General features: G+C 37.9%; 1 protein-coding gene across 1 annotated transcript in view; it reads left to right on the top strand.

The window, feature by feature from the left end:
• The first annotated feature begins 1,705 nt into the window (after positions 1-1,705).
• LOC136881841 (zinc finger protein 135-like) overlaps positions 1,706-14,163 on the top strand; it is a 32,145-nt gene continuing 19,687 nt past the window's right edge. The window contains exons 1-3 of the mRNA XM_068229368.1: positions 1,706-1,778; positions 6,209-6,338; positions 8,231-8,326. Of these exons, the coding sequence (XP_068085469.1) occupies positions 6,273-6,338; positions 8,231-8,326 (162 nt within the window). The 5' untranslated portion in view covers positions 1,706-1,778; positions 6,209-6,272. The remainder of the gene's footprint in view (positions 1,779-6,208; positions 6,339-8,230; positions 8,327-14,163) is intronic.

Genomic DNA, 14,163 nt, shown 5'->3' with positions numbered 1-14,163 from the left:
CCTTATAAGCAATACTTGGCACAATCCCATTTCATTAGGGTAAAGCAAATTTGCATCATCATATTGTTTCAACCAAATATGTACATTTCTTAAATCACCTAGGCCTATATTTTCTTCAGTGCTTGACAACGCATTACGGCATTCCATATGGGGTAACTTGGAACACAACTAGCACACACACATGCATATGTATTTTCTCGAATTAAATCAAACCCACAGATCACACCTACAGCAACACATCGGTGTTGAAGGTTAACTGCTACACTATACAATAAAATAAGCTTATTATATTTTTTTATCCAATTCAAATGTGGGAAGTACTATAAAAATCTGTTTGTAACTGGAAGAATATATATGCAAATACAATATCTACTTATATTTTCTTGTCACGAGGGAAACGGAAGAATGACCGCGAATCCTTCTGCACTTCATAGTTATTGCAGCAAAACACTGCAGATATCTTTCCACTCATACTGAGAGGAGATATAAAGGAATGACACACGCTCCTATTTACTTATGTCAACTTAATGCAACTTCACAAACAAATATACGTGCTCTTATGACAGAATCAGTAACTCTCAGGTCACCCCGCTAGAGGGAGCTCAAATCGCTGTCCCTCTATATCTCGCAGAGTGTCGCGTATCGTCTCCACTGTATTTGGTGTATTAAAGCTAATGCAGTGAGCTGGCAGTTGCGATAAAGAGTGTTCTGTAAGAAGGAAGTCAGCTCCCAGACGAAGCTGCCTTTACATCGGTGTGTCTCCAGACCATCTTTTCTTCACGAGGTGGGAACAATGACAGGAGAGTACTCGAAACAAGCAGATAAAGGCTAAGTTAGGAATGTACTCGATGAATGAAGCTGTACGCGTAAACCATCTTCGGTGGTGGGGGCATATGCGACGAATGGAGGAGGATAGGTTACCTAGGGGAATAATAGTCTATACTATGGAGGGTAAGTGGAGTAGGAGGAGACCAAGATGACAATGGAGTGACTCAGTTTCTAACGATTTAAAGATAAGAGGTATAGAACTAAATGAGGCCACGGCACTAGTTGCAAATAGAGGATTGTCGCGACGTGCCGTTTTGGTAAACTTACAGAGGCTTGCAGATTGAACGCTGAAATGCATAGCGGACTATAATGATAATGCATGTATATATGTATAAAAACCGTAAGATTTTATTTCCGTTAGTGTACGTAGAATTGGATCGTAAAGTTCAGTCAGTTGATCCTTCCTTCCATGGCTGACCACGGTATGTTTAGACCTATGGACTTGCTTTCGAGTTTTTTTTTTTTTTTTCACCCGGAGAGACTCCTCTCTTACACATCTTCTTTGAGCCAGACATAGCGTAACATTGCACCCAGTGCTGCCAGTGCTCTTTTCAGTAATTGTCCCATACTACAGTTGTAGACATTACGGATATGTTAAACTACAACTCTCCCCACAGTTGTGTATTTTGTTATGTACTGTATGAGTGTTACAGTGTGATTTATTACAGTTATTGGAACTGGGTGATATAACAAGCCCATTCACATTTCAAGAGAAGACGAAGTGTCGCTTACTCTGCAGTTTTCACTAGTAATACATCCTTTCCTAAATTCAGTCTGTTTTACTGACTGTTACAAATTAAATTTGTTCTTCAAGAGTTTGTTTTAAGTGATTAAACAACATTCAAATACGGGGTTTTGTTTCGAAGTGGCTGATATGTTGGTAAATAAGGCATATATAGCCTTTTCTACGGCTTATTCCGTGAAGTGAGTTACGGATTTTCTTCATTGAGGTATTGTGATTTCTATCATTTTATACTGTTTATAATGTTCAACTTCAATAATTCAATTTTGCTAAATGTATAGATCTCAATTGAGAATATTTGAAGTCAATACTAATCTTTCTCAGTTTCAGCATTCTACATAGTTTAAATATTTAATGTTATTAATTTTCTTAAATTTTATTTTTAATTAAGCATGAAAAATGAATACGCATATAACTAGCTTGCTTTTTTGAAAACTCCCAGCCTTTGCTTTGCAAGTGCCTGCAAGTTGTGTGTAGTAGGCAGGGTGCGAAATCGCGGTGGTGGGGATGGGGGAAGGGAAGAATGTCTCCCCCACCGATGATTTTATCTCAGAGGTCCCCCCCCACACTAAAATTGCCCGGAGGGTTCCTTTCATTATAAAATAAACAGGAAAATGTAGAACCGATAATTTATTACTGAAATTAATGATTTTTACTGGGCATATTTTCATAAAAACATCAGAAATAATTCAAATGTCTGCCAGACCTTGAGCAATAAAACAACGCAGCAGTGACAACTCCCCACCTGCAGCCTGTTGTTGATGTTTCATGCTGGCAAGTCCATCCTCCCTTGTTATTGCTATAAGTACCTCGAATTTACTGTACTTCTTGGAGTGGGTGTGTTTCCTATAGGTATCAATAGGACAATATTCACTTGAGCAGGGTACAAACTGACAAATTTGTTCAGTCAACACATAGCCCTGGTAGAGGAAAGTTCCATGAAAAAAGCAATAAACCATGGAACCTCGCACCTCATCTGGCCTTTCTTAAGATAGCGAGTCACTTATAAACTTCTCAACTGATTGGAATAACGTTCTAATGTTTATCATTCCCGTTATAACACAAAAATTCGAACAAAAAGATCTCAAATTTACATTTTTCTGGGTGGAGAGGGTAATTAAAAAACAGGGGGACTTTAACCCCGCACCAGGTACTGCCTGAAAAAAATTAGTAGTTAAGTCCCATGTTCCTTCTCCCCCCACCAACCACTTCTTTCTGATTCCGCACCCTGGTAGTAGCAATATGTCGTATATCTAAATTTAGTGGAATGAGGATTTTTTTCTGAAGAGCAACGCAGATGAAGAAATGCGGATGGTAGTTTCAGAAAGAAATTCAATATGTGGTGTGAAATTTTAATTATTGTTTTGCTGTGTTATTTATCTCTGTGTGCAGTTTTATATTGACGCTGTGAATGTTGAGTTGTTCTTTGTTCTGTATGCTGTGACATATGGTAGTAGGGTTCATAATCTTGAGGGGTTTCCATTTAGGATATCTGTATCTGGTTATATCAGTGTTGTTATGGAGATTCTTCTGTATCACAATCATCATTACCCCACAGCAGCTATATCCGGTATTTATTTGTGATGATTTAGGTAACAGTTGGCTGCCTCTCTGATTTATTGGTGTGTAACAGATTTTCAGGGTTGAGTAGCGGTGAGTTTGCATGGGTATGAATCCTAGGATCTGCAGTCCTAAAAAACGTTTCTGTGGTTTCCCCATTTTATCGTTAATTAACCTTAATTAATGCTGCTGCATACCTAATCTTATCCCTTTCCCTTGGAGTTGTTAGTGCAACATTAAGCTGCTAGCAGGAATGGAGGAACAATCTTCAGGAATAAATTTTGGCTGTGGTAACTGTAAAAGGTAGTTGCTTAAAAGTAAAGCCAATAACAGATTATTAGATTAACCTGTGATGGCCCGAACAAGTAAACACAGCACACATCAGTATTGATCATAGTTTCCTGAATAGATATGTGTTTACGTAGAAACCTGTTCCCTGGCAATGCATAAGAATCGACTCAGTTAGCCAGAGGAACAAAGCTTGTAGGAGAAATTTTAGTATTCATTGTTAGTGCAGTATGTTTACATTTCCAGTAAAATATCACCAAGTGACTAACAAACACTGCTGTTGGGTGAAATGAATTCACTGAGGCACCACTCGAGGTATTCAACATAGACAATTTTCGTACCACCTGGGGAACAATAAAAACTGCTTAACATTTAATCCGATTGTTTGACATGGAACTCCCTAGAAGGGGCACTCTGGTAAACACCACTCGGTTGTGTCATTAGACATGGCATGCACAGAAAAATAAAGAAAGGACACTTAAGTAAATGTTGGTGGCATTGTACGATGAAATGAGCTGATAGCAGTATTGTATAAATTTTTGTCTTCATTTCAACAGAATTCTCTTCATTTTCCATTTCCAGTCTTCTGGGTTGAAATGTGAATCAAGAACCTCCTCAGTTTTTCTCTCCCCACCACTCCTTTCCTTCCTCGAATATTTTTTCTACTTTTACTCCACTCTTCTCTGTACTCTCCTAACCGTATCCATTCACCCCTTTCTGTCCATTCCGTGATGTCTTTCTCCTATGACTTTCTTTGTAAATACTTACTGTGGTACTCTATTCTCTACCATTCTCATTATGTGTCCATACCATTTCAGCTTACGGGTCTCTGTCTTGCCTTTCAGTTCAGGGAATCCAATTCACTCCCTCATTTCTATGTTTCTGACTTTATCCCTTTATGCCTTCCCTATTATTTTTCTAAGGAATTTCATCTTGGCCTCTTGCATTCTGCATTCATGTTTTGTTGTTGTCCATGTGCCTGATGCATATGTCAAAATTGGTGTGTACCGGGCGAGTTGGCCGTGCGCGTAGAGGCGCGTGGCTGTGAGCTTGCATCCGGGAGATAGTAGGTTCGAATCCCACTATCGGCAGCCCTGAAGATGGTTTTCCATGGTTTCCGATTTTCACACCAGGCAAATGTTAGGGCTGTACCTTAATTAAGGCCACGGCCGCTTCCTTCCAACTCCTAGGCCTTTCGTATCCCATCGTCACCATAAGACCTATCTGTGTCGGTGCGACGTAAAGCCCCTAGCAAAAAAAAAATAAAAAAATAAATTGGTGTGTAACACATTGGGTTGCAAAATTTTCTTTGCATTCCGTTGGATGTCCTAGTTACAGACTATACAACTCACACATTGCTAAAACTCATTGGCTTGATCAATTCTCTTTCCAACTTCTTAATTTATTTTCCCATCTTCTGCAATTATTCTGCCCGAATACTTGAAGCTTGCCACAACATCTAATGGTCTTCCATGTACTTCAATATTCCCACTTCCTTCTCTATTACTTCTCATCACCACTACTATCATACTCTTTTCCACACTTATTTTCATTCCATATTCCTCCATCTCCTGATTCCATACAGTATCTTGTTCTTGTTCTATTTCATCTTCTCCACATATTACTTTCTCATCTGCAAAGAGTGAGGCCTTTGCCTCCTTGGTTCCCATTTTGTGTTGTATAGTTTTGTGGATTTCATCCATGACTGTAATGAAGATTGGAGAGGATAAAGCACATCCTTTCTGAAGTCCTGTTTCTACTTTGAACCAGTTTGTTTGTCCTATCGTAGTATTCATACTACGTACTCACTTTTCATTCATGGCTTTTATAATTGGTTCTTCACCTCTCCCTGCCTTCTTTTTTTTATATCAATTCATCGGAGACCACTTGCCATTGTACACTGACATATGTCTTCTCAATATCGATGAATATCATCACTGAATCCAGCCTAATTCCCATCTGTTCTCCATCACGTTCTTTAGGTTCAACAGATTGAAAAATTTAAAAATTATGTTTGCACTGAGTAAGGAGTATGACACCGTATGGAAGTGAAACACAGATAATAACTGGTGCTGAGAAAAACAGTGTTGAAGCCTTTTAAAGACCGTGTTATCAGCAGTTCTTGAAGATCAGATTGATAGAACATGTCTCAAATAAAGTGATAGTGAATCATCTTGATGAGAGGAGATAGGTTTGAGAGATTCTGGTCCTGGGAAGGAAAATTTTGATAGAACATATCTGTGAACTTGTTCAGTTAGTTTTGAAGCTGATTGCAAAGGATAAAAATGGTAGGAAGATTCCAATATATGGACCCGGGTGATCAGAGTGTTACGCAAACCGTATAGTCACTGAATTTTCAAGAAGTTTTGTATTTTGTATTGGATTTTTAACAAGAAAGGTCAACTTGTGTCGGTTTCAATTCCATATAAAACTGTATGTTATATAGCTATTAATACGATATAAGATGTCATGTAATACTAGGGGTCCTTTGACTATGATATTGATATCGACAGATATGTTAACTTATATTTCCCATGGTAGTGATCACTGTTTTAGAAGTCATGTTAGACTGGGGGTCCTTAGCTGTGATCAAAGTTATCTGTCATGGAAAACTTGAGGTCTATTGATATGAACACAATATCAACAGTCATGTAAAATTTTGAGTTTTTCGGTATGATCATAATATTGATGGTCATGTAAAATTACAAGGTGGTTGCTTAGTCTGTTGACAAACACCATAAGTATGAATGACATCAATAAGGTAATATATTTTTCTGGCTTATGTTTCAGTGTAAGGTCATTGGAAGTAATCAACAATCCCAGTAACTTCTAACTACTTCAGTTGCAGCGCGAAATGGACCTGGAAGTAAAGATCAAAGAGGAACCAGCCTGGCTTGAAGGAACAACAACTGCATCACTTGTAAGTCTCATTCCAGATAACTTTATACAGATCAGAAATTAACCCTTAATAGCTGAATAAGTTTGGCAGGGGCATACTTTTCTGTGTGCTTCCTCAGTATTAACACCAGCAGTCACCAATTGCTGAATGAGCATCTATGCATAGTACGACTCTGTTTTGTTTATTTGTCTGGGAATACACCACAACGCGCTACACAAAGCTACTAACTCTTAGGAACTTAAGGTTGGGGTTGGATTAGTCTGTACTTTTTATTGTCAGTATCGAAATTACTTTGGTTTAGGGGTTGCACCTTTTCTATTTTTCCCCTCTGATTGTAATAGAGGATGGATGGCCCATCATACTTTAAAAAAAACTAATATCCTCCAACCCTACTGCATCATCATTTGCACCACATGTTAAAAATTCTCACTCCTACCATAATTAGTGTTGAAGAAGTTAAATCACAAATCTTTCGTTAGTGTTTATGAGCCTGGTTACACCAGTCTGCTAAACATAATGTCAATACAGGTGTGATTATCCGGGGTTACCCTGACATCCACAATGTGCTGGATTATATTATGTGTTTTTTACGAAAGAGCAGATTTGCCTATGGGATACGAGGGATAAAATTGCTCAAAATCTGAATGTACGTTCTCTCAAAATAAGTATTTTGCTCAGATGTTGAATTCTTTTAGACAGACAGAATAGTGATTAGCTCATTTTATTCCTCAAATACAGGTCACATTCTATGTTATATAGAGAACTAAGTCTAAGGGCTCTAGAATGCATGATTTTTGAGAATAATTTTTTTACATGCTCCTTCTTAGTGGGCTCTGACACTTTAGGGACGTAAGGCACATTAAATAGAATTTCTTCTTTCCTCTTTGTCATTATTTTACTGTCCTTTTTGTGCATCCTTTTCATCCATTCCTTAGTTGAGCTACTGTTCTCTTCTATATTGAATGTGTTAAGTAGGTATATACTAGAATTTGTTAATTTAATTCACTTTTATTATGAAGTTATGTTAGAACATAAGCTTTTAATCACACTCCCTTCCCCCTTTTAATGCTGAAAAGGTTTAATGAATCCAAGTGTGAAATTTAAATGTCTCATAGTAGATCATAAAAGATCTTCTGAAACTGCAGATGTACACTCCAACACTGCTGATTCTCCACTGACAGTGTCCTCATCCCCAGAGTTCCTCACAGAACAGTACATAGCATGCTTGTAGTAGTCAAATATTTCATTTTTAGTTGCTTTGCTACATCACATCTTTCACTGTTATATGACTTTGACGTTTAATTTTTTTATTTTACACTTGGAGTCATTGAAATATGCTATTTGAAACAGATCTGTCTTAATGTTTTATGTATCCCCTGTGATCTCAGCAAAACCATAGTAGAGTATGTGATTCTATTATTTCAAGTTATTTTAATCTGTCTATAAACAAACTCTGTGCTGAGAACAAATAATCATTTAGAAAAGTTGTAATGCTTCTAATTGGTTCAGACAACTTTTATGATTTGATTGATATGATTGTACATATGAAAACAGTTCATACAATTCAGTGTTTATGCCTATGGCTGCTTCCTTCCAAATTCTGTGTGAGATGGCCCCAATTCCATCCCTGGTATTATATCTTCTGATATGGCTAGAAAATGTTTCCCATTTTATATTTTGTTCTCAGTCTCATCCTTTCTCTGAGTTAAGTAGTGAGCAAGAATAGTAACTCCATTCTCAATACAGCCTTTGGTTGTAACAATCCTCTGCTGGTAGAAATCTTCCTTAAACATTAGTGAAATTCTGAAAGTAACTATAATACTGGAAATTAATGAATTAACATGCTTATTTGTTAGTGACTGTATTTGTAGATGTGTGTTATGAGCATACCTAATATATTTTATTTTCCACAGGAGAATTTTGAACATGTATCAGAAGTGATAGCTCTGAAAGAAGAAGTTAAATCAGAGTTAACAGAGCCAGAGTCATCGCAGGAAGACTCTCTTGAGGTAATGTACATAATTTGATAAGCCATCGTCAGGTTATGCAAATGGGTAGAAAATGGCTCAACAGATACCAGGGTTTGATCTATCTTTGTAGTGGACATGATTGATAGTCCTACAGAAAATATACCTTTTTATGAGATTGACTGTTTACTTACCTAGTTTTCACTTTTCCTTCAAGTTGTTCCATGATCTTGCATTATGAATTGTGCAGAAGTTAGGATTATTCCAAAGACCTCTACTCTGTCATTTGGAAGCTGGTATCATTCCTGATAATACTTCTGAATTCGTAAATTAGTTTTGAACACAAAGTAGCTAAAAGATACATTGTTTTCTTACTGTTACAGGATATTTTATTAGTTGTTTCCAAATGAAACACCTTTGTTATCTTATTGATTATATTAATTATTGTTTTCTAAATAATACAGTAGTTTGTTGATACAAGTTGCAGATGATATGCTTGTTTACTGTGAGTGTTTGCTTGTATACTATACACATTGTAGCCATCTCTTGGCAAGTGAAAATATTCTTTTTCCCCCTAATGTGGTCTGTGATGGTACTAGTCCATTGTGACTTATAATATTTGTCCCGGGAGGTGCATGTCAACCCCGCACATTTAAAAGAAGCGCCTTAAGGAGCACTATCTATCGAACAAAACTTGAAACCCCTAATGCATAAATTTGGGGCATGGATCAGAATATGTCACTTCTGAATAACTGAGTAATATGTTATTTTAAAGTTTCCTAAACTGACTGGATTTCTTTGTTTTGTTTTGGTGTACATCAAGTGAACTTTTCTCCATAGAAGTCCTTAAAAAATGCTGAGGTCAGGTACTCTGGTGCAAGGTGGAATAATTAATGATTTAAAGAAGTTTTGGGTTTATAAGTTTTCTCAACTAATTTGTCATTCATTTATTGTGATACTCCAATGTTTTGCAACTCTTCCTTCTCATCCCGCCAGCTTTGGGGTCTGGCCAATCATAAATTTTCTGTATTTATTTTTCAGCCATTCATAAGCTTCTTGTAACTTTTTGAGTATCAAATAAAATGAGAAGGTGTGGTCAGATTTAGTCCAGAGACTTCTCGAACCCTCCCCTTGTGTATAAAAGCCGCAGCTTTGTCTAGTTACCTTGTCTTATTCTCGTCTGAAATTCTGAGTGTGTGTGTGTTGAGACAGGAGGCGAGGTGCCTAATTCGTAGGCAGGCAGAACATCAGCCCAGGTAATGGCCACCAATTTGCTATCTCTAGCTATCTTCCCAAACTCACCTGTGGGGAAGTTTCTAATGTTCAACTATGTAACCATCTGTTTTCGAAAATGTAAACTTTCCTTCTGCTACTGTAAAATTTCATACAGACTTAAACTGTAAATCAAGGATAGAGAGTGCATTACCCTCTCGAATTCCCCTTCAATTTATGTTGATGTGACTACGATTTTGTACCTTTTTGTCTCCTGGAATTCACTCATTAACTTCTCTTTTGAGTCAGCTCAGTAGTGTAGAATTAGCCTCTGCATCATCGGGCCACAAGCCCAAGCAGGGTTTTAAAACTTGGTTTTCAATGAGCGCAATTTTACTACACCATACATTTTGAGTTTGGGCCAGTAATTTAACCTGTTCTTCTTTTCCACGAAGGCCCAATAGTATGAGTACTAGATACCCCTGTGTAAAGGAGTTGTAAATTGTAGGTTGTGCCTAGAGGTGCCAGAAATTGTAAGGTTTTGTGTAATGTTTCCTTGAGTAGGCTATAAGGAATTGGGAGCACAGCCTCATTGGTTGCATTTAAAGAGCATGTAAACTCATTTTTGATATAGGTGTAATTTTGAGAGGGGCCTTTGGAAGGCCGTATGTGTAACCTATGGAGCAAGGTGCTGTTGAACTGTGTCTTGTGAGATATGTCTCGTTATCTAACCAAACACAACATTTGTGATGTTGTAAACTTGTGAATTGGAGCTGGAAGCTCAAAACTTGTAATTTCCAACCCTTGGGTTTCTATTCTTGTTTGCTATTTTGTACCTGACATTTTGTTCCTTGACCTAGTGAAGAATTTTTTTAAGTTAGAGATCTGAAGAGAAATATAACATTTATGTAAAAGTTTAAATTAATCTTTCATATCGTAGATAGACCCATTCATGCTGACACCTTCTTTCACCTCTCTGCGTTCCACAGATAATCTCGGAACAATATTACTTAAACATGCAATTAATAAATAAGCCATTCAAGAGTTATCTTGCCTTTCTGTTTCATTCTTCGTATGGGATAGTGTTTGTGAATAGGCCTTGTAAGTTCACCGTTACTCACCTGAACATTCGTTACATGAATGAATTAATCATTACCAGGATGCACATTTGATCACTGTCATTGTCCACTTCATAGCATGCGTGTCATCTTCTTTCAGTATGACTATGTTGCTATGGGGTATTTCATTGCCCATTTATTGAGATATTCATTTCACCATCTCTTCCAGGAGTTCTGGGTTAGCTGCTGAAAATTTAGCCATGTGGGCAAGGTTCTGATGAGAGAGGAAGTATAATCATGATCAGAGAGTGTAGTAATTGGCTCTCCTATAAGGAAATGCTATGTAGTTAGGTAAGAAGTGTCAAAAGGGTCATCATTTAGCTTTGATGAGAGGATGTGTTATAATAATGGTCCATTCTTTCTTGGTGTAGCGATGAGTCCATCACTTGTCTGAGCTGATAAACCTGATTCTTGACAGCTGCTCCCCAGATTCCACCAAAGTATGGTGCTGCAGAAGGCATGAAATGCCACGTCAGTCCCATGCCTGCAGTTGTGTGAAAAATTGGTGTTCTGATGGTTGTTTTGCAGAAAGGCCTTGATTTCTGTAGCTCCTCCAAAGAAGTTTGTGCCATTAATGCTGTAAACGTTCAGGGATTGATCTCTATGGGAACTATGTCGATAATGTGTGGAGAGGAATGTTGTGGTGAGATCGGTTATCATGTTTATTTAGACAGCCTTGGCAGCTAGGCAGTCTGGTCTTGTTCGATTGCACATGATTTTTTACTAGAATTGGGCTAGCCATAGTCTATGCTAGTTTTATGGAATGGGTATGTTGGTGTTATAGGCACCATTTGTGTATTTCGCATTCATTGGTCTGAGTTATCTGCATTCACTTGAGACGTGTATGAGTGTGGCTTCTTTCTGTTCCCCTTGCTGAGGAGATCCTAAACTTTTCTCTCAGAGTGTTGAGTGCCAGGATGAAGTAGTTGAAGGTGTTCTGCCATCAAAATTATATTTGTGACATGAAACGGAATTTCTGATGTTTCCACTCCACTAGTGTCGGAGTATTGTGCAGTCTTCCACCAACAAGAAGATGGCCTTCTTGATGTATGATTGGACGTATAGTCTTTATATGAGTTCATAGTTTCCTACACAACATTCATCTAACATTTGTATACAGGGTTCATCTCCAATACAAACAGTGGACTTCAGTTTCACTACATGGTTTCTTTACAACAATCTCAGATAATTATATGTTACAAATCTCATGACTTGTCCATATTGAAATATACATTATTTCAACAATGTTACAAAAGTTTATTGAAATCCACGTATTCAGTACATATTGGGTTCTTGAAATCAAGATTTATATCTTGTCATACTAATTTAAGGGGACATGTTTCACCCATTGCATGGGCATCATCAGCTGTGATCTCATGCCTAAGGGATAAAAATCGGGATTCTTATTATTCTAGTCAAAGTGTTACATAGAGGAATATGTGTTATTAAAATGAGGAAACTTGTTGAAAGTTCACAAACGACAATTGACACAATTAAGACACCTCTAAAAAGTGTTTGGTGAAAGGATGTGAGTATGTGTTATAAGAGTGGTCCATTCTTTGTTAGTAAAGCGATAAGAATCCATCACTCTTCTGAGGTGATACATATGAGACTCTTGACAGCTGCTTCCCAGATTCCACCAAAGTGTGGTGCTGCTGGAGGGATGATATGCCATGTCAGTCTCATGCCTGCAGTTGGGTGAAGAGTTGGTTTTCTGTGGGTTGTTTTGCAGAGAGGCCTTGATTTCTTTAGCTGCTCCAAAGAAATTTGTGCCATTATTGGTGTAAATGTTCAGCCTACAGCAGACAGCGCATAAACTCAATGCTCCACCCATCTCCTCTCCTCCGCCACACCCCGTTCCCTAAATACCACACAGATAGAATACAAGAAGTGCAAGTGTCATTCGTTCTGATGCTGTAAAGGCAACTAGTTCACACCAGATATGTCGAGGGGGTAAGTAAATGTATACACAGCGTTTTTCATCAAATTTAACCCTTTTTTCTAATCTTGAAAATCTTTCTACCCTCCTCTTGTTACAGATTCTTCACCAAACATCCCTCAGTAGTCAATTTCAACATTCAAGCTGTAGCAGACTTCAAGCTTGAGCGTCCCCATTTGACTACTAGTACAAGAGGAGGCTATCACATCAGCTAGTAAAGACATACACGGCAACACACAGTCATGAACCTTTTTACACTTCTTCAACAAAAATAGGAAGACTGTGGCCTCACCGTACAAATACGGGTTTAACAGGGTGTCCACCCATATGGAAAACCGGAAACCGGGGAATGTCAGTGAATTCGATAAATAGCGGGAATTCCAGGAAATGCAAGGAATTCAGAAAAAAATTTGGAAATTTGTTCTTCTGCCAGATGGACATACCATATTTATCTGTTATTAGAAGCACATTTTTCAATTTTTATAACATTAATCTTGGGCATGTCTTTTATGCCATGAATGAATTGTAAAGAAAACTGAATAAACATTAGAAGTCAAGTGTGATCTCAAATGTGAAGTAAACAATAGCTTCAATACCTATATGGATAGCCTTTAGCAAGCAGTAGCAACTATGATCGATCGATAATTTTCAATGTTTTGATCTGCTTACTATTGTATATTCTGTGTTGTTGGGGAATGGCAAGCCCTATATTGCGTTCTCAGTTTTCTAATCACAACAAAATATGCAGGGATATATAGCGGTATGGAAGCGTCGAAATGACTAGAGAAGCTGAAAGCCAGCATGTTCCAGAAATAAGAACTTCATAATCAGGATAACACCAACACACACAGCAAGCGGAGAAAACGATGTGTGGAGAAGAACGGGTGAGACACTGGGTGGTCGGAGTAGGCAGGCGGCAGGTGACCAGAGCAGTAAAGTGAGTGAAGCAGCGGCGGCGTGGTCGGAGAAAACAGCATGCGAAGATAGAAAATATACGTAGCATGTAGCGGAGATCGAAACACTTCCCCCCGTGTACCATTCATGGTATACCCCTTGTTGGCCGGCACTTGCATATGTCTCTTCGACGTTCATCTTTTACCTTTCATATGTAATTATACTAACCTATCCACAGATTCACCCCAATTTTTTTGAAGAACTGGTTAGGTTTCATGAGTTTTCTGATCCATTATTAAATGCTGCATGAAAACTTGTGTTTCTGTGAGCCTAATTATTAGAAACTACAGTATAGTAACCCCTTTGGTCTCTGACAACTAAATGTGGAACATGTCTGTGGTTCGGGATAAGCATTTTGCTTGGTAGTGACTGAATATTACAGGAATAATGTGCACGTAGGTGTAATCCAGGCTGAATTAAATATTCTAGATTTTGTAATTCCCAGTTAAGTTGGGGTTTTATTCTTGGTGGGGTAATTCTGACAAGATGCAAACTCCTGCAGGACTACAATCCGGCACTAGATTTCTTTTTCTTTTTATGTAGGCATGTAGAATATTCAGTACAAAGGTGGGTTGGATCCTCTAAATTCTTATTTGTGTGTCTGTGTAATGCAGGCTACTTTAAGTTTATAAAATTTGGTAATTCGCAGCTGGGTC

The sequence above is a fragment of the Anabrus simplex genome, chromosome 10, assembly GCF_040414725.1.
Source record: "Anabrus simplex isolate iqAnaSimp1 chromosome 10, ASM4041472v1, whole genome shotgun sequence".
Classification (NCBI taxonomy): domain Eukaryota; kingdom Metazoa; phylum Arthropoda; class Insecta; order Orthoptera; family Tettigoniidae; genus Anabrus; species Anabrus simplex.
This window is presented reverse-complemented; position numbering and strand designations above follow the sequence as displayed.